Source organism: Aspergillus japonicus, assembly GCF_003184785.1.
Source record: "Aspergillus japonicus CBS 114.51 unplaced genomic scaffold BO86scaffold_5, whole genome shotgun sequence".
Lineage (NCBI taxonomy): Eukaryota > Fungi > Ascomycota > Eurotiomycetes > Eurotiales > Aspergillaceae > Aspergillus > Aspergillus japonicus.
In genome coordinates this window covers 112,482-132,470 of record NW_020291642.1, presented here as the reverse complement: position 1 = coordinate 132,470, position 19,989 = coordinate 112,482, and the positions used below count along the sequence as shown (strand labels likewise).

General features: G+C 54.3%; 4 protein-coding genes across 4 annotated transcripts; all 4 read right to left on the bottom strand.

Annotated features, from left to right (window-relative positions):
- Nucleotides 1–16: 16 nt before the first annotated feature.
- Nucleotides 17–2,794, bottom strand: BO86DRAFT_304413 (M1 family metallopeptidase; the record flags this gene model as incomplete). Its single annotated transcript, XM_025667618.1, has 3 exons — nucleotides 17–145; nucleotides 202–2,572; nucleotides 2,643–2,794. 3 exons carry the CDS (start codon nucleotides 2,792–2,794, stop codon nucleotides 17–19), a joined length of 2,652 nt encoding a protein of 883 aa, XP_025531423.1.
- A 1,278-nt stretch (nucleotides 2,795–4,072) lies between these two features.
- On the bottom strand, nucleotides 4,073–6,287 carry BO86DRAFT_159826 (high affinity methionine permease). Its single transcript, XM_025666403.1, has 6 exons — nucleotides 6,016–6,287; nucleotides 5,718–5,949; nucleotides 5,211–5,664; nucleotides 4,896–5,160; nucleotides 4,676–4,838; nucleotides 4,073–4,615 (listed from the first exon to the last, which is right to left on the bottom strand). The coding sequence occupies exons 1-6, from the start codon at nucleotides 6,113–6,115 to the stop codon at nucleotides 4,201–4,203; spliced, it is 1,629 nt and encodes a 542-aa protein (XP_025531422.1). The 5' UTR covers nucleotides 6,116–6,287; the 3' UTR covers nucleotides 4,073–4,200.
- Nucleotides 6,288–7,443: 1,156 nt separating this feature from the next.
- On the bottom strand, nucleotides 7,444–10,962 carry atg1 (serine/threonine protein kinase ATG1). The gene is made up of 3 exons (XM_025666402.1): nucleotides 10,609–10,962; nucleotides 7,849–10,495; nucleotides 7,444–7,784 (listed from the first exon to the last, which is right to left on the bottom strand). The coding sequence occupies exons 1-3, from the start codon at nucleotides 10,735–10,737 to the stop codon at nucleotides 7,621–7,623; spliced, it is 2,940 nt and encodes a 979-aa protein (XP_025531421.1). The 5' UTR covers nucleotides 10,738–10,962; the 3' UTR covers nucleotides 7,444–7,620.
- Nucleotides 10,963–13,416: 2,454 nt separating this feature from the next.
- On the bottom strand, nucleotides 13,417–19,327 carry BO86DRAFT_304285 (uncharacterized protein; the record flags this gene model as incomplete). Its single annotated transcript, XM_025667610.1, has 4 exons — nucleotides 13,417–15,512; nucleotides 15,588–16,179; nucleotides 16,392–16,463; nucleotides 16,901–19,327. 4 exons carry the CDS (start codon nucleotides 19,325–19,327, stop codon nucleotides 13,417–13,419), a joined length of 5,187 nt encoding a protein of 1,728 aa, XP_025531420.1.
- Between the last annotated feature and the right edge of the window lie 662 nt (nucleotides 19,328–19,989).

The following is a 19,989-nucleotide window of genomic DNA, read 5'->3' as shown; positions in this document are numbered from 1 at the left end:
GAAACCAAGTGGCCGCTTATAGCTTGCCGCCCTGGGAATAGCCGTTGGTCTTCAACCAGGATCCAACGTCGGCGCGGTCACGGTTGACCCAGTTGACCTTGGCACGGATGGCATCCAGACTCTGCTCGACGGCACGGTCGAATCCCTAATCACCAATGTTAGTGTTTGTGAATAGCCAAGCCGGAGAGAGGAGTTCTTTACCTTGGTGTCCTTGCTCTTGAAGAAGGCCTCGACCTCCTTCAGCTGGGCCTCCGTGCAGAAGCTGGCGGTGCTGAGCTGGATGACAGTGCCCAGCATGCCCAGAGATGGGGGCAGGCGCTTGAAGATGGCATCCCAGTTGTTGGTCAACCAGGTCCAGCGGGCCTCGATACCATTGGTGTGGCTGCGCAGGCCGCTCAGGGGCATGTAGATGTCCTGGTTCTTGACCTCGTCGCCACTGGCCAGCTCCAGGGTCCGCTTGATCAGAGCGGGATCCTCGGCGGCACCCAAGCAGCGGAGGGCGGTGGTCTTCTCATCCGACGTCGGGGCGTTGCGGAACCGGTCCAAGACAATGTTGTACTCCTTCTCACCGCCCTTCTTCAGCACGATGCTGAACACACTGCCGCGGATGTTGGGGTGGATGGCATTGGCATCACCGGCCGCGAACCGCTCGAACATATCGTGGGCCGCCTTGACGACGACCGGATCCTCAGCCGAGCCGGCACTGCCGAACATCAAAGCCTTGAACTGCTGCAGGATGTGTCCATCCTTGTCGGAGAAGTCCCATCCAAGCTCATGGGCCTTCTCGCTGACCAAAGACCGCTGGAAAGCCTTCAGGGCATCCTTGCTGGGAGCATCCTCAAACAACCAAGCGGCCCGGAGAGCACCGATACGGGTCAGGATTTCGTTCCACACAACGAATTCCGACTCGCTGTCAAATCCCTTCAGAAGAGACAAAAGTCCGGAAGTGCTCTGGAAGCCAGACGCCGCGAGAGCACCCGCGTCGGCGATCATACCAGCACGGTCTTCAACGGTGAGGAGGCCGTTCTTAGCAGCCTGACCCAGCTTGGTGAGACGCTCGGGAGTGTAGGAGGTGCGATAGATGGCAGAGTGATCGGCGTTGAGCTTGAAGAAGTCCAAATCAGGAACCTTGAATTCGCCCTCCCGCTCGCTCAGCATGGTGTCTTCATCGAGACCCTGCTTGGTCCGCAGACCCAGGATGACTGGGTAGAGGGTGGTATCCTCCTCGGGGCGGACATCGCCCGTACGCAGGAAGCGGTTTTGCTTAACCTTGATGGATGAGGTCTTTTCATCCTCAGAGACAGTGACAACGGGGAATCCCACGTTCTTGGTCCAGATATCCATGACCTGCTCAACGGGCTTGCCACTAGCATCGGCGAGAGCGGCCCACAGGTCACCCGTCTGGGTGTTGCCATAAGCGTGCTTCTTGATGTAGTTACGGACACCCTGCAGGAACACGTCCTCACCCATGTACTTGGAAATCATGCGCAGAACGGACGAGCCCTTGGAGTAAGAGATGGCATCGAAGATCTGGTTGATCTCGTCGGCACGCTTCACAGGCACCTCAATGGGGTGACTGCTACGGAGCGAGTCCAAGGAAAGGGCGCTCTGCAGGTTGTCAATGACGTAAGTCTGCCAGACCTTCCACTCGGGATAGAAGGCGTTGCAGGAATACCAGGACATCCAAGTGGCAAAGCCCTCGTTGAGCCAGAGACCATCCCAAAAGTCCATGGTGACCAAGTTTCCGAACCACTGGTGAGCCAGCTCGTGCTGAACGGTCTCCGCGATGCGCTCCTTGCGGGCAGCACCGCTCGTCTTCTCATCCAATAGAACATCGACAATACGGTAGGTGATCAGACCCCAGTTCTCCATAGCACCAGCACTAAAGTCAGGAACAGCCACCATGTCCATCTTAGGCAGGGGGAATTCGCTGTCGAAGGCCTTCTCATAGAAGGCCAGGGTGCGAGCAGCCAGGTCAAGCGAGAAGCGACCGTGCTCAATGTCCTGATCGGGGGTGGCATAGACGCGGATAGGGATGCGGAAGGCATTGGTCTCGATGTAGTTCAGGTGACCGACAATGAAAGCCACGAGGTATGTGGACATAAGGGGAGAGGTGTTGAACTTGACCGCCTTCTTACCGCCGTCAACCTCGGTCTCGGAAGCAACGTCCATGTTGCTCAAGCAGGCCATGCTCTTGTCAGCAACCAGAGTAATGGTGAACTTGGCCTTGAGAGCGGGCTCGTCAAAGCAGGGGAAGGCCCGACGAGCATCGGTAGGTTCCATCTGAGTTGTAGCAATGTACTTGGTTTCACCCTCGGAGGTCTTGTATGAGGAGCGGTAGAAACCGGCCATGTTATCGTTGAGCTCGCCGGTGAAGGTCAGCTTCAGCTGAGCCGAGGAGCCAGCAGGGATCGTCTCGGAGAACTTGACGGTGGCCACCTGGGTGTCTTGGTTGATGGAAACCTCGGGCTGGGAGGCCACGACAGAGCCCTGGGCAGAAACAACGGCATTGTGGATCTTGATCTCGTTGGAGTTGAGGGAGATGGAATTGGTATCTTCGGTGACCTCGAGGCTACAGGATAGTGTTAGTTGAAGCTTCAGCTAGCTTACAGGAGCAGTCAGGATGGTGAAGGAGCACATACTCGATGACGACGGTTCCGTCATAGGTAAAAGCCTCAAATTTGGGCTCGAGAGTCAAGTCATAGTGAAGGGGCTTGACGTTGGTGGGCAGGACCTCACGACCGTGGGTGATGTTGGTCGAGCCCGACACTTCTCCACGACGTGTACCGCACATCCTGCGACAAGAGCAATACCGCTTTTGGGGCTTGGGAAGAGTAGTGGAGCGAAGAGGGGAACGACGGAGGACGGGAGGGGAAGAAGTGGAGGCAGAGAGAGGGGGGAGAGAAGATGAAGACGATGAGAAAGAGGCAGAAGCAGAAGCAGAAGTAGAAGAGAGGGATGGGAGAGAAGATATAGAGTGTGAATGAGTGGAGAGAGAGGAGGAGGAGGAGGTGGGGGAGGGGCAGAGCGCAGAGGAAGGTCTGATGCTGGCGGAGCTCCGGCGAAGGAGCGGTAACCGTCGGGCTGAGGTAAAGCGACGCATCTTTTCTTTTGGTAGTGGAATTATTATGATTGCAAATGCGAATGGGAGGTAGTGATAAGATAGCTAGAATGGGGATTGGAGAAGCTCAACCGAGGCAGAGCCAGGCAAGGAGCGAATGAGGACAGTGACAGCTGAATGGAACGAACTCAAACAAGCGCAATTGTCATTCAGCTTTGGCTCATGGAGAACAATCCCTTCGAATCTCTTTCAACCGTCACTTGAAGGCACTTGAGACGAAGGGAGGAAGAATTTCTCGTCCAGATAAGCAGGCGGTGAGTCCGCGTCTGAGCTCTGGTATTATTACCGTCATATTACTGCTCCGTCACGGGTCACGGGATGAACTAGTCCTCAACCGGTCAGTCTTCAGGGCTGGAGCTTGTCAGGGCTTCTCCGCATCACATGAGTCCGCTCAATTCTCCTATTTATTCCCCACCACCTCTTCCTCGCGCCTCTTTCTCTCTCCTCATTCATTTTACGCAAGCCAACTACCGCCGTATGCCTCAAATTCTCGTATGGTATATGGCGGTTCCGCCGTCCCTCCGGGGCCAGCGGTGCTTGCTAGACGGTGCTCCAGCCAGTTTGAGGGGTCCATGATTTGGGTCACGCGTTAGTCGTGCCCTTCCCGTGAATGGGCTTCCATAGAGGTCTGGGACATTAATCACTTTGGCTTAGCCATTTCTTTCATGTCATCGAATGCTAAGCCTTCAATCCTCGAATCACAATCTGAACCCATATCAGAAATAAAAGCTTTTTGTCTCACTTGGATTAGGGTAGCGCAACGCCACCATAGCAATGGTATCTCTCAAATGGTTTTAATAATACAAGAACTGAATGTCGAATGAAACCCCAAAAGTGCCCGAACCATGTTCGCAGCATCCTTCCCATGAATAAAGATTGGAAAAAAATTCCCGTCCATTGAAAATCAAACTCCGCATGTATGCGATGGTAATGTAAATATTATGATTATGCCATAAGCGGCTATGATGTTGAATCGTTCCTCATAAAAGCATTAGGCAACAAAGGAAGAGTGTCCCGACAGTCGGAGTCCGGTTGCCGTTCAGAACCAAACTTTCGGATCCAGGCAGCCACGTGCGCGCCTATTGCCGCTGCTCGGACGGCTGTGCAGCCTGGTTGATGGGCATCTTGGTGAACACGCTTCTGGACCAGCCATCGGCGTCAATCACAGACTCCTTGACCAGGATGTACCCTCCAAAGCGGGGCATCAAGATCGCCCACACCACGTAGTAAATGGCACCGAGCGAGAAGATACCCAACGCCACCACGCAGTGCAGGTAGTACGGCAGGCTCTTGTACACACTCTGTCCCGCGCTGGGAGGAATATACGGGGCAATCACCAAGTAGACGTTCGACAGAAAGAAGAAGACAGTGACCGGCAGGGTGGCGCGGATGCCAGGGGCCCAGTCAGGGAACTTCTTCGACTTGGTCAGATAGATGTAAATCAGACCAGCAGACACGAACACGTTGACAATCGACAAGGGATACGTGATCAGGCTGAAGAGTGGCCAGGTTAGTATCGAAGCTCAAATCCAGAACAATTTTGCAGAGACTCACTTGACCAAGAAGTTATAAGCGTCTCCGGGAGGAGGCGCCAACATGATGATGATGGAGACAACCCAGTGCTCGAAGAGACCAGTAGCCGGCGAGTTGAACGGCCGGTTGCTGGCCCAGAATTTCGACAAGGGCAGAACTCCCTCGCGACCCAGAGCCTGGACAACTGCAAATAGTCTTAGTACCGTTTCTTCACTAATCCGAAAACAAACAAGTGACTTACTTCGTCCCTGAGAAAAGATCACCGACAAGACATTGCCGAAAGCCGACAAGGCCACAAAGACGGACATGACTTTCTCGGCCCGTGCACCGAACATGTTCCCGAAGAAAGCGGCAGCAACAGTCTGACCAGAGGACAAGAACTGTTCCTTGGGCACCGCAGCGAAGTATGCGATGTTGCACAGCATGTACAGGATTCCGACGGAGCAGATAGCAATCGGGGCTGCGATCTTCAGGGTCCGGGTGGGGTTTTTCGTCTCGCTCAAGGCCTGGAAAGGTTAGCAGCCAGCCCACAAAGAGAGAGATCCTAGTAGCTCACATAGTTGGCGTTGGAATAACCGATAAAAGACCAGATAACATTGTATAAGGCCATGACGATGCCGTACCCGGTGTCGGTGGTACCCTCGAAAGCGTTCGTGAAGTTGTGGGGAGGGTTGTCGATCTTGACGTGGCCAGCAAGAGCCACCCAGCCGGTAACAACCACAAAGACGATGATGACCAGCTTGACGACACCCAGCGCGTTCTGCAGCATGAGGCCCCATTTGACTGCAAAGGAGTGTATCAAGAAGGCGACCGTGATGCACGCCAAGCCAATACCACGCTGATTCCATCGCCCGACCTCAACGTCGGCAGCATTGAGGATGTACTCGCCGAAGACGATACTGTTACTCGCAGCCCAACCCAACAGGACGGCGTAAGCCGCGTACATGGCCGTAACCAGAAACTTCGGCTTGGTGAAGACATATTCAAGATAGTTTTTCTCTCCGCCGTTCCTTCGCTCTGTCAGCATGTCAAGACAACCTGGCCTTGGAGGGAGGTAACTCACTTGGGAATCGCGGTACCCCATTCGAGATAGACGGCCGTACCGGCCATGGCAATCAAGGTGCCGACGACCCACATGATGAGGGACAGACCGACACTGCCGGCCAGGGAGAGAATGGTACTGGGGGTGGCAAAGATACCAGTGCCGATGACGCGGTTGAAAATCAGGAAGGAGGCACTGACCACACCGATCTGACGGCGGTCATCAGGAGTGGCCTCGAAGACATTTCCCTCGTCTGTGAGCCATCAGTCAGAACCAGCACATGCCTTGGGAGAACTGCCTGGGCAGGAGATCATCATACATAATCCAGAGACACCATCAGTTCTGCGAAGACCATCTTCGACAGGCTTGCCGCCGGCAAGAGGCACCTTGTAGCCAGACTCAGGCTCGATTTCACCCATTGCGACAGTGATCTGGAATCGAGAAAAAAAACCCTAGTGTATAGTCGTACTGATGAAGCCCCGAAGTGGGTGCAGGCTATATAGCGTGGGGAGGCAAGTGACAGCAGCCGGAGAGGAGGCGGTTACCGACGGAGGCACGAGACCGTAAGATGGGATGGTGTGCTGCGACTAAATTTGATGCAATCGAAGGCGACCAAACCAGCAGCAACTCCGAACGGTCAGGCGTCGACAGGATTGTCTGAGCAAATTGAGACAAGACACCAGTGGCCAACGGAATGGAAAGAAGAAAAAGTTAGATGCAAGCGCGACTGGAATCTATATCCTTGGCCCAGACACAGTACCAAGCTAGTATACCAGTCGCAGCGAACGAATTGGATGGGAGGCGGAACTATAGAGTGATTTAAAACAAGTCAAGGATCCAACAAAGAACAAGACGAGAAGGTATGGCAACAGTGACGTTTGACAGCAGTGACAACGACAAGGAGAAGAGTGCCGATTGAAGAGAGGAGGGGAAAAGACGTCAAGAGGTGGGAAAGAACAATTTTCATGCAGGGCGGGCGAAGCCATGTGGTTGGCGGATTTCCGCCGTTCGTCCAGCGGGCCTTAGCCCAGTACGAAGAGGAGTTGGATGGATCATGGATCAGGATGGATCATGGCTTCTTGTCTTGCCCTGAGGCAAAAGTGGCAGGGCCGCCAGGGCTAAGAAAAGTTTGCTGACGGGCGAACCCGCGGTGGGTGAAAACCGCTCCACCGCTGGGCCTACTCTAGGCCTCTTGGAGCCCATCTTATGACACACTTAAACTGAGCACGCCATTGTCCCCCTGCGATGATGAGTTAAAGTTAGGTAAGGTTTTGCACCATCCTGAGACAATCCAGGCTCTAGGCGGGGCTCACCGTGAGCCAAGACAAGCACTATTCCTTTTTATCAGTATCAGTTGTCACCCGAAAGAACAAATCAAGAATCAAGACAAACAAAAAAAGAGAGGACATAGAGATAGAAGTAAAATTCCTCTGATTATATGTATGTACAGTACAGCTTCGTCTGACTGGCAGTCCGTATCTGCTTCTAGAAGATCCATCCTCCAATTCCACCCCGGCTCCGAGATCCCAAAGTAATATCGTCATATCATATCCAAATGAGGTTGGTGGCATGTGTGAGTGTGGCAATTTGTGTGTGTACCTCTCCCAATCGGAACGCCTAACAATAGCCGTGCAAAACTCCGAAGGAAAGCAAATAAAAGCGCATAACTCCGTATGGTCGCAGTAACGCGTATAGCAAGAACCCAACCCGATATGAAGAAGCAGATCAAGCAGAAGAAGAAGCGGTCAAGGAAACAATGTTGGAAAATGTAAACCATAACTCACGAACTGAGATGAGGCAAGGTGGGAAATGCATCACCTATGGAGGAAAAGTGGCGACTCGAGCATGCGCAAGACACCCGGGGAAAGTCAAGAGAGCATGGTCCAGCATGCTCGAAGAAGGGAAAGACCAAGGGTTCGGGAATCTATTTAGGCGGCGTGGCTCCAATGGCATGTGCAACAGGTGGTGGGAACGCGGTGGGAGCCAACTTGCTCGGGCCACTCGACGGAGGAGTGACAGTGTGCCGTTTGGAGATCATGGCCAATTTCTTGCGGAGGGATGCCAATCGGCCCCGGATGCTGGACACCACTGTGGCACGTTAGTGAAATTCTGGAAAACTTCTAGAAACCAAAGAAGAATCGAGGGAACCTACATTTGATAACGACTTGTCGATCCTCCGCTTGGACTCCGTCTAGCATGATTCGTTCGCTGTTCCTCCGACTTTCGGCTTTGCTGCCGCTACTGTGACCGGCCCGAGACCCATCATCCTCGTCCAGGACCGCCTCCAACATCCGGATTGCCGTAACATAAGCAATCTCACACCCGACGAGGTCCTCTCCCGTCAGTTCATTAATTGCTGCTGCGCGACTCATTTCGAGCGCGCGGTCATACATCAATTTCTCGGCCGTCACTCCCGAGCTGACAACAACATCTCCAGATGTATTCGAACCCAGAGAGGATCCGACCGAGTAGTTACTGGGGTGACTAGGATGGTCGAGCGGTAATTGTTTCTGTCCTTCAATCAACTTGAGGCGAACAAATTCGGCTTTCTCTAGCACCTCGTTGAACCGATTGCGCACCCACTGCACGATGTTGTTGATCCGATTGCTAACGAGTGCGCCGGTGGCATCTCCCTTGCTGCCCGCCGACTCGCTGAACGCTTCGGCCCGAGTCTTGCGACTCCACCAGGCGCTTGCAATATCCATAGATTTTGCTAGTAAGGAGAGCGCTTTGACGTAGAGAACCAACGCCTCTTCTGATAGTGTCACGATCGCGTCGGCCGTAAGTCCGCTGTCAGTGGGATCTGATGTCTCTGGCTGGCCAGGCAAATTCGTGGTTCCAGGATTATCGGTTTGAACAGAAGGAGCCAAGGGGATGAGTTGCTTGTATTTCACTTCGGCAAATCCATAGACAACATCACTGCGAGTGGCACACTCCTCGAGCTCTTGAACAATCTTGCTGTCTTCATCCAACGCCACGTTCGTCTTAGTACTGTCCCCGAGAACAATCAAGCTAGTTTGGGGGTTGGGATAGGCTGGGAAAGGGTTGTAAGCCAACGGCGGGGAGCGCCCGCCCTTTGTTATTGTCAAGGGTGGTGAAAATCCCATCCCAAATAGGCGGCCGCTGGCCATATTGAGGGCTTTGGATATCGCCGACGTGGCCGATGTCGGGCTCTGTCCGTATCGGCGCTCATAAGAGTTCTGGCGAATGTGGGCCGAATCAGCACGAGGGCGCCCAGAGATCATCTGCATGGCTTTGCTAGGAGATGCGCTGGGTAACATGTTTGCAGCTGTCGGTACGCCCTGCATTGTTGCTGGGCGTCGTGACAGCACGCCTCCCTGGCCAGGCCGAGAGAAGCCCCCTTGAATCCGCGGACTATGTGCCATCTCATCGGCAAAGGCATTAACCTCCACTGCCCGCTTCTCCACGACCACGTAATCTCGCTCGAATGCTACTTCTTGCGCTGCGCGCTCGCGCTCGCGCTCTTCTTTTGCCTTTTCCGCAGACCGATCCACCTGCGGAACACCAGACGGGGCAGTGCGGCTCCGCTGACGCTCAACGGGTGTGGTTGCCGCACCACCTTCGTTCGGCTCCTGGCGGAGAGGAGCCTGAGGATCTACTACTGGAACTGGATACCCCGTCGTTTCTGCAGAACCCTTGGCGATAGACAAAGGTCTATCGGCGCTGCCAGTCCTACGCATAGGTGTGCTCGGCGTACCGGGACGCGAAGTCGGTGCAATCGAGCGTCGGGCGATCGGGTACGTGGAGGGTTCCACACGGTCGTCAGGATACGGCACCTCTTTCGGACGGGGCGTCGCTGTTACAGGACTAGGCTCAGGCCGCGATTCCGGTACAGGTGCTGGTTCGGCAGCAGTTGTGTCCATGGTCGAACGTCGATATGGCGAGGACGCATCATCGGCTATCAAACCAGGAATTGAACCTGTGATGATGCCGTTCTCGAAGAAATCGGCGAAGTTCAGCCTCTCTACCGGATTTCGTTTTAACAACGCTCTAATCAATGCCTTGATCTCATTAGAAGCAGGGTTCTCCTCAGGGAACTTAATCCTGTCCTCTCCTTTCTCTATCTTCCGAAGCAGCTCGACATGGTTCGAAGCCCGGAAGGGTGCTTTCCCAACAACCATTTCGTACAATACCGTGCCCACCGACCAGAGATCAGCCTTGGCGTCATACTTCTCATACCGAAGAATCTCAGGAGCCATGTAGAGAGGCGAGCCGCACAAGGTTTCTGCAAGCGACGTGGCTGGAAGGGACCGCGCGAAACCGAAATCAGCTATCTTGAGCATGGGTAGTGATTCGAGTCCTGTCGTAGGGTTGAATGAATCTTCGCTGCCCTTGAATGGTACGACCTGGGTGGTGCCCGAGCGGTAAGATGATGGTGATGGGCAAAGGAGCAGATTTTGTGGTTTGATATCACGATGGATGAGATTTCGATCTCGGAGGAATTTCAGAGCGCTCGACAGCTGCTTGAGGAAGTGGCGGGTGACGACCTCGTTCAAAGCGCCACCTCGAGGATTCGGATATTTGGAGATCATTTCTCGCGTATATCGGTGATCGCCTAGGGTATCTCGTCGCTTGATAAACAAAGATAGATCACCGAGGGCACAGTACTCCATCACCAGATGGATGTGAGACGTCGTCTCATGACAGTCGATCAAAGCCACAATATGGGGATGGTATAAACCCTTGAGAATATGGATCTCTGACGACAGGTTCTCCCTCAGTTTCTTGTTCAGCTTGGAAAGGTTGACGGACTTTATCGCCACGAAGGTGCGGGTTTTCTACAGGAAGACACTTAATTAGCACAGGCCTCCAAAGCTTCAACTTGACCGCCGATGAACGATCCAGCCTCTTTCGCCAAGGGCGGTTTCGGGTCGCGACATAGGAAACATACCGTATGAACACCTTGGTAGACAGTGGCAAAGCTGCCTCGGCCGATCTCGTCCAGCCGCGTGTAGCGGCCGATGGGCATCTCAGCGTGTGAGGAATCTCTCGTCCTCCTCGAATGACTTGTTGATGCCATGATTGCGACAGGGCGCAGACAATGTGTGTACAAAACCCCAGCGACGCCCCGTTAAACAACAACAACAACAACTACCTCAACAGGAAGAATAGCGACGGCGAATGAGGGATGGGGCCCATCAGGGGAATGGCAAGCGGTTGAGGAATGTTGGAGATAAGAGGAATAGTAGACAGAGAAAGGACGAGGAGAGCAATAGATATGGCTGAAGGATAAGGTCGACCGCGGAGGCAGTGGTGGAAGTGGTGAAGGAGCGCTGGGCAGGGCGGCAGGCGAGCGCAGGCGACGAGACAAGGAATAGGTAGGCGTCTTTCTACCTTCAGATAGGGTCTGGGTGTAGGGGGGACCGAGTTAGTGGTAGTAGATAGGTCGAGAGTAGACGTCGGCGTTGTAGGAGGCAGGAGAGCGGTGAGGCGGACAGACGGGGGTGTGTATGATAGGATGGAGGCGACAGCTACAGGGGGGTGGAGGTGGAGGTGTGGCCTAAGCTGTTGATGCAGTGCTGATAGACGTATACTAATTTCGGCAGATGAAGTATGTCGTGTAGATCGAGGCGTGGAAGTAACCGATGGACTGATAGCGAACAAGACCGTGGCTTGCAGGATGGGAAAAGAAGAAAGAACAAGAAGAAAGAGTCGGATTGTAGATAAGTTTCAAAGTCACTCACAAAGACAAGGGGGGGGGGGGAAGTAGTAGAGGGAGAGAATGATGTGATTGACGGGGAAGGTGGAAAGGCGGGAGCAGCAGCTGGACCCGTGGGACATGCAAGCAAGCAAGCAAGCAAGCAAAATTGTTGTAGGTAACTTATTGAGTAGGTAGGAATAGAGAGAGAGACTCTGGGAGGGATCAGTGACTGAGAGCGTGACCGCCGATAAGATCATGAATGACCTTCGGGGGAGAAGAATCAAGGCGGTCAGCAGGGCGGCATGTCCTCGAACAGATGTCCCAGCCAATGGCCACCCCGAGTCAATCTCCACAGTACCGACTAGGAGCAGTACTTCCCAGTCCACGGTCGTCATCACCCTTACTTACCTACTCGTCCTAGATAAGTTAGTGATTTATCATGAAGTACTGTACTGTACTACAGACTGGGAAATCATCGAGATACCAAGGTTGACTGCATCATGCTTCTACTAAGGGGGAAGATGTACAGCCGAGTACAGTACTACCCTACAGTACAGGTCAAGGTTCCTGCTAACGTTAATCTCCCACTGCAGCCCTGACAGCCCAGAGAGAGAGAGAAAGACAGACGGAGAGATAAGACGCGGCCGGAACAGGATGAATCCGGGGACAGGCGATAACGAGTGGATTGCCTGGGGAAAGTATCCGTCCTCGAGACATGGATTGATGCAATCATCACTCTTCTCGAGATACTCTACGTACTGTACAGTGCAAATGCAGATGTCCATCCATACCAGTGAAATGTTCTACATGCGCACTTTCGTCAGTTCATGATCCAGTTATGATTATGATGTGCTCAGCCACTTGCGGTATCATCAGCCATCAACATCATCAGCACCCAGACACAGTGATCAGCGAAACCCCAGTCAGTCATCTTTCTCCGTACCATACCTGGTAATCTGACGGTTCACATCTGGTGACTCAACCTCTCTCTCTTTCTAATTCCCTAAACCAAAATCAAGTTACTTGTTACCTGTTACTCGACGTACTCATAACTTTCCGGGTCAGTGTCAGTGACACCCGACGTTTCCCCCAACCTAAAATCAAGCAAATCACCCAACAACTAGTCCAGACTCGCCTAATAAAACGAATGGATGGCGCATCAAATGACTCAACCCTCTTGTCTCTCTTTCTCTTCCCCTCCTACTCCTCTCCCCGCCTCCTCAGCCTCTCCGCCTCTCCGAGCGCGGCTGCTTACCAACAAAGACCCCCGAGAGAGCCCAGTGCAGTGCCCATCCGACCTTGCCACCGTCTTGCCGCGAGAGCCCACCCTTTCCTTCAAAGAACCTTGATAAGCGACTCTATTATTATTGATGGGGCAAAGGGCAGAGCCTTGTCCACCCAAAACTCTAGTTACCCGCCGCCTGATCTTGCTGGCTGATCCCCCGCTAAACCTGTCTGGTCATAGTCGGGACGCTCAGTCGGTGGCGATCGACACAGCTCAAACCCGCCCGGCGCACAGCACGTCCCTGAGCTGCCGGACGAGTCTTCCTAGCTTCTCAAGCTAGAGTCACTAGGCTAGGCTGATCAAGGCGGACAACAAAGTACGATTCAGGTACGAAATCAAAAAAAAAACCCCCGTTTCTCTCAGACCAATGCATGTAGCGAATGGGTCTTCCCTAGGGTGCTGCCTGATTGTGGAGAGGGTTGCCTTCGGCACTCAGTCACTCTATAATGTTGGCATGATGGGTTGGTTATGTTATTCACAAGCGGAGCACGCCATAACCAGCGAGGACAGTCTTCCACGTCATCACCATCAGGCTGCTATTCTATTCATTCGGTCGCGATGATTAATTGAACCAGGGATGGCACACAAGGTAGTCGTAGAAAATAAAAAGTGAAAAGAGAGAAGTCGATAGCAGGTGCAAAAAGAAAACACAACGAATCCACCCAAACTTGCAGTGCTTCTTCGTCTTATGGGGTATATAGCAAAGCAGACATCACCAGAAGCGCTCCACCAAAGCATGCTGTAATCGTTACTATATGCGAATGTCAACCGCATCAAATGCCAAGCCCTCTCACTAACAGCCACAGCACAATCGGTACAACGACATTGTCATTGCACCCGGTCAGAATGGCTTCGGTTGCGCTTGTCCCGCCGGCTGCGAAGATGGCTTTGAACACCATAAGCAGCCAGGGGTATATGAGATTCGTCCCGTCACTTCCGTCCGTGGACCATTGGCCCACGGTAAGCCAGGTTCGTGCAACAATCAGCCCGCTGGTTACAGCGACTGCAAAAGCCACGCTGCCCTCCAACGATTTCCCCCCGCCCCAGAACCATTTTCGCCGGCCGAACCGGCGACCGATGAGGGAGGCCGCCGCGTCTCCCATCCCGACACAGATAATGCCGCTCACCATGCTGACATCGCGACCCATTACGTCCCAGCCCGCCCATGGATACTCTCCTGTCCGAGGAATATCGGCCAGGGACAGCCATAAGGGGATAGAGCATCCAATGAGAAGAAAAATATGCGAGACAATGACGGGACCACGATGATCGCGACCGTCCACGTAGGGCGCCAGGAAATACGTCAGCGGCCGGGAGATCGGTGGCAGCTGAGAGGCTCGGAACAAGTCGAGAAGCAGGAAAATAGCCAAGGCGAGGCTCAACGCGAGAGCACAGAACAGGGGGTCAATGTAAATGGTCGGAAGGAACATCGAGACCATCATCCCATGAAAAACCTTGCGTCGGGTGTCGACCTCTGCGATTGGACTGAGTTGTAGCACAACAGCCAGGCCGGTCACAAGTACCAGGATGCAATAGGCAGCAATCAGGAGGCGCGAATTAGCCTCCCCGAACATATCGTGCCGCAGATGCTCAACCCAGCCAAAGGGACATGATGCATTGGAGGGGTCGCTATCCAGACGAGATGGAAGAGGAATCCAATACTCCAAACCCCACATGAGCACCCAGAATCTAAACCCAGATATATTACCGAAGAGGTACCCCAATGCCCACCCGAAGGGCTCCCCGTTCTGCAATGCTCGATCACTGACATAGTACCGAATGGGCACCATGACAATGATCAGAACGGCAATGTAAACATACAGGGCATACAGCCATTTCCGGACTTGTGCTTGAGGAACAGTGAGTGATAGGAAGGAGGCTAGTCCGGGGGCCATTGATCGCTTCTTGCGACCTCCCGGTGTCGTTCTAACCTTCTCCGCTCGTTTGACATCGTCGAAGCTCGAAAAAGTGTGTCGTCGGCGATGCGCGGTACGGGATCGCCGACGAGTGCCTTCCATGCCCGCGTTGTCGTGCTTGGTGATACTTAGCCCGTGGGACAGCGTTTTCTCCCGCGAGTCGAACATTGTTTTGCGGGAGACCAGCACATAGCTCCCATCGGCCGAATCACTATCAGAGAGATTATCTTCCGAGGAGCCTGTTCTGCTGAGTTTTTGGCAGAGTTTGTGGTCGATCGCATTGAAGATGCCGCGAGGCGACTGCGAAGCACTAGGGGAGCGTCGGAACTTCCAGGTCGGGATTCGAGCCAAGGCAACCTCCCATCGAAGCACACCTCGGCAAGCGATGAAGGTGCACATGCCTCCCAGCCATAGCAATGCCTTGAGGATTTCGGCCTGGGGGGATGTCGCAAATAAGTAGAGATTGATTAAAGCGGTGGTTAAAAGCTGCAGCTCTGCGGGAAGGATGCTGGTAGTCAACAAGAAATCTAGAGTGGGTATCAACGCTTGGTGGAAAGGAAAAATAAGAGTCAAGACTTCCGCGTCCAGGCCACGAAGAGTGAGTGGTTTCGGCCATGAAGGACCTGCCGACAGATGCTCCGAAACGACAATCGGGATCAACGTGACCAGCCAATGGACAACACTGTAACCGTGGACCCATTCGCGCAGCGGAACGATTGTAACAGGGAGAGATGAAAGACTGAGAAGAATATTAGGCAGTATCAATGAAGGATTGTGATGCGCCAGCGACAGCGAAACGTAGATGGGTATTAATACGGGATAAAGCAACGGAGCGGGATCGAAGGCGGAAGGGACGACAAAGGTGAACAGGCGAGAGAGCCGCGGGCGGCCATCGCGATGTAGAGGATATGCGGTGTAGAGACCGATCACAATGATCAGAAAGGTGGCAAGCTCTGCAAGGTGTTCCCAAGTTAGTCAAGAGATGAGTCCAGATCTCTTTCACAAACACAGGGAAGATGTCCGCGCACCTTTTTTCCAGGCCCAAGCGGCCGCTCTCACACGCTCCTGTCCCAGGACGACAACACCCACAGAGAGCAGCAGTGCGGTTTCCAGCAGCCTTTGTAGAACGGCCACCCGTTTTCTGCGATATTCCTGTTCCCGTAGCTCGGCGGCCCCGACTTGCGCATCCTCGCCAGAACTCCGCCGCGAACTCCGCGAGGTGGACCGTGTTATCGACGGCCACGGGCGCAAGATGGGGAGCCACTGATCGATCTCGCCGGCGCCATGGATACTCGAACGCAATCCTTTTCGCGGTCGCAGCGGAGGAGCCGGCAAGCCTCTTAGAAGGCCAGTACTCTCATCGTCGGCTTCGGTGCCGCTGTCACTCGAGGTCCGGGGCCAGCGGGAGGGCTTCGCTCGGTCGCCGGGATCCACAGGCAGCGAGGGACAGTGCGAACCCGGACGAGTGTATGGATGGGGGGATCGGGAGAATTGTCGGAGATTCTCGTGAGCTTCAGGGTCGGATGCAGGATCTTTGTTGGGTGTTGGAAGTAGCCCATCTTCCTCCTGGCTCTGTGTAGAGGTCATAGGTGTTTGCTGGTCAGACCGTCCGGTTCTGTTCTTAGAGCGCGTACGTCATGTCGATAAACATAGGTCAGGGTTCAAGGAAGGAGGGACTATAGAGCATCGTCGATGTTAGTCATTGCAACATGTGTAAGGTAGCACACTCAAATGATAGTAGTCATACCGAAAGAATTGGCCCTGAATTTATGGAGTGTGTGGTGGTGGTAGTAGTGGGGAAGTGTTGGGGCGCAGAAGGAGGGAAGGATGACAGGTTGAGTGGAAGTTGTTATCGAGAGCTGATCAGATCGGAGGAACCAACAGGCGGGAGCGGGTTTTTTTCGCTTATCACATGCCGACTCAGCACGTCAGGCGTGCATCAGGAGATGGTAATAAAGGAATGAACCCCTTTCTTCTCAGGGTCAGGGCCTTTCGCCTTCTTTCACCTCACTCCGATCATAAGGCTATGGAGTTTAAATCGGGTACGGCAGTCAGCCCATCGGGCTTTTTCAAATGATCTCATCTGACCCCCATCGGCTTACATCAGAAGTCAATCAGACTTGGATACAAGTGAGCTAAGGTCACGAATGTCTTCAACTGGGAGCCAGCGTTCTTGCATCGACACTTATGATGCTATATGTACAATGTCTTGATTCTATAATAATGTAAAAAATGGTATCATACTGCTATGCGCATGCAACTGTGAAGCCACACAGATCCTTTCGTTCCGAGTCTTGGCTCATCCAGCTTATGCAGACGGCGTCTGCCTTTGGACGATAACCCCCGCGGCCAGCTGCCGACCCTTCGATCCCCAAGCCGATTTGCAGGGAATGATCTGACCCCAGGATGGATCATTGGACAATGGCTGGGTCGTGTATATGACTACATGGGGGCTCTTCGACCCTTGCGTGGCTTTCTGCAGGATCGACCGGAGGCAAGACTCGAGGTCAAGCCCAGACCATCTCGCATCGACCTCGATGCCGATGTAGCCCAAATCCTGGCCAGTGGTCACCACGGTCTGCCGTCCATACTCCAGTTCTTCGGTGGTCATTTCGAGTTTATCGCACCGGAAACCGAGACCCTGCCACTCGATATCACTTCCTCGGGGCAGTTCTTCTACCTGCACGGCGAAGAAAGCAGGGGTCATAGATCCCTCCGACTGCACCACGTCGAACCGCGGTAGTCCGGGTTTCGAGACACCCTTGACCTGCTCGTGGGCGCGTCCACCATACTTGAGGTCCCACGCATCCAGACCCGACTCGTCTTCGGCATCCTCTTCCTCTTCTTGATTGCTATGCATCGTTTCCCACAGATTCCAAGCTATCTTGGCTCTCTCTCTGATATGATCGGCTCCCGCCAGGAAAGCGACAGCTCCCAGCCACCAGTCCACGTTCGTAGCCACACCAATCCTCCATAGATGTTGAAGAGACAGGACCGCTCGCGAAGAAAAGCCCTTGAACCACGTCTCCTCGAGGCCATATATCTCCATCGAGGCCGGCTCGAGAGGGATCTGGCCAGCGATGTACACCAAATGCTCGGGGCCCTGCAGAGGTACCGACATGGCCTGCGAGTATGGCCCAATATTGGCCGGGGCCCAGTAAGAACGCGACTGGACATGAAGGCCTTGCCGCTGCTCCCTCGAACCCAAGTCCACCACCGCGGACACCATGATATTCACGCCTTCTGGGAGGCTAGCACCACAGGCCACCGTAGCTCTCGCCGGGGGGTTTGGCTTCTTGAACATCGAGACGTAGATGGAGTTCATCAGGGGGAAATCTGACATGGAGCGGAGCAACACCGTTGTGAAGACAATATCAGCCGTCGTCCGAGGGACCTCACGGCTCGAGGAGGAGCGCAGAATCGTCTGAAACTTCTCCGCAATAGCCTTCATCTGTTCACCAGCACCAGGGCCAGCCTCAAGCGCCGTGACATTAGCGATCACCCACGTCCTCCCTTCCGTAGTCTGAACCGGCTCAAGCCCATCACTCCAGACCCTCGAGCCCACACTATGCAGGCTCCTCTCCTCCTCTTCATCCCCCATAGCAACCAACGCATCCTCGCCCCCCAAGACAGGCCCCAAAACCTCCTCGAACCCCTCATCCAACAAATCCGGCCGCCTCACCCTCTCCGGACCGCCCCGATCACCCTCCCCATCCTTCCCCACACACCTCGCCCCCTTCAACCTCACAAATCCCACCCCGCCATCCCCAACACAAGCCTCCCACCCAGCAACCTCAATCCGATACCTCCACAACCACGCCGGCCCATCCAGCGCCAGACTCTCATACTCGCCGCCCTCCCCCAGCACAGCGCCGCGGATATCCTCCGCGTCCGCAAACCGCCGCATCCCCTTCACGATCCGCCCCCGCACCCGCCCATCCGCCGCCGCCACATCCCCCCACAGGAACCCTTCATCCAAGCCACCGGACGCCACCTTGATGATCCGCGCCTCGCACCCGGCCGCCGCCATATCCTCGAGCAGGCCGGCGTCCGTCGCCCGGCGATCCGGCAGCACGGGGTACTGCCACAGCCAGGCCAGGGGCACCAGCCCCAGGCGGGCGGCGACGTTCTCGATGCGGGTGCGCTGATACGTCGAGAGGATGGCGCCGGCGGAGACGGCGTTGGCCTCCGGGTGGGCCTGCATGATGCGTTTCAGCAGCGGGATCAGGGATTCGGTTTCGTCGGCGGTCTCCTCCTCCTGCTCCTCCTCGCGGTCCTCGGGGTTGTTTGTGTCGTTGTTGTTGTTGTCGATGTTGTTGCTGTTGTCGCGGCCGGGAGTGTCCGCCATTTGGTCCTCGGCTTGTAGGCGGTAGATCCGGGAGGTGTCGACCGCGCCGCCGCGGATGGGTTGGCGGTACAGCGGGATGCCGAGGGCGGTCTCGTAGAGGGGGATGATGCTGTGGCCGATGGTTTGGTACATGAAGCTGTCCAGGTCTTGTTCCTCTTCTTCGGGGACATGGTGGGACGGGGTCGATGATGGTGCTGATGATGGGTCGGTGCTGGTGGCAGTAGTAGGAGTGGTGGTGGTGGTGGGCTGCGCGTGGGCTGCGGGGTGGAGGTTCGCCAATGCGACCACTTTGTGGCCGTTGCGGATGCAGTGGAGGAGCGAGTAGAGCGAATCTTTCCCGCCAGAGATGAGGGCGATCACATTGAGACCTGCGCCGGGAGCCGGCGGTGATGGTGGTTGAAGATGCGATTGAGGTGCCATAGTGGCTGGTGTGGTATATGTGTCCGACAAGGATGGGTGTGTTGGATGGAGGCTGCTGTTCATGGAGGGTCGAAGGTCTTTTTTCTTCGTGGTGGGATTCCGGCACCCCGCAGACAGTATTCGCTAATCTAGGAAGAAGGTGGGCACGCAGCAGAGCGTCGGACCGGGTCGAGCATCAGAGAAAGACTATTGGTTAGTAATGCTCACTTGGCCTAAGATAAAAGGGCAACTAGAGATCCGACAATCCCTCCTCAAGCAGAGAATTGTCGCAGGATTCATTGGAGTGGGTGACGTTAAGATCTGCCGAGGCGGAGAGTGCTGCTAAGATAAGCTAAAGGCGGGTTTCCCAAAAAGCATACCATACCATCGAACTATACCCACGAACTTCAGGCTTTCTACAAAAAAAAACCAAACTACTGTCTGTATGGACCTTGATGATTCACAAATCTCAATTATCACAAGCTATGCTGCAGAACGAATGGCACGCTCAACACATAAATGGCAGATATGGGGTTATTATGCACAATGTAGATGCAACAAGTGACAGAGAAGGAAAGAAATGGGGGTATGCGCACAGGGGTATGAGGCAACGATTGGGGAACAATATTAAAGTATACATGTGGCCAGCACAGTACTGCACAGGAGCAGAACAAAACAGAGTG

Excerpts from the sequence above, each read along its gene's own strand:
- atg1 (XM_025666402.1), bottom strand. The coding sequence starts at position 10,737 with ATGGCATCAACAAGTCATTCGAGGAGGACGAGAGATTCCTCACACGCT. Across the intron at positions 10,496-10,608 it reads TCTACCAAGGTGTTCATACG|AAAACCCGCACCTTCGTGGC; the intron begins GTATGTTTCCTA and ends GTCTTCCTGTAG. Across the intron at positions 7,785-7,848 it reads TCGACAAGTCGTTATCAAAT|TGGTGTCCAGCATCCGGGGC; the intron begins GTAGGTTCCCTC and ends AACGTGCCACAG.
- BO86DRAFT_159826 (XM_025666403.1), bottom strand. The coding sequence starts at position 6,115 with ATGGGTGAAATCGAGCCTGAGTCTGGCTACAAGGTGCCTCTTGCCGGC. Across the intron at positions 5,950-6,015 it reads TGATGGTGTCTCTGGATTAT|ACGAGGGAAATGTCTTCGAG; the intron begins GTATGATGATCT and ends GATGGCTCACAG. Across the intron at positions 4,616-4,675 it reads GCTTATAACTTCTTGGTCAA|CCTGATCACGTATCCCTTGT; the intron begins GTGAGTCTCTGC and ends GCCACTCTTCAG.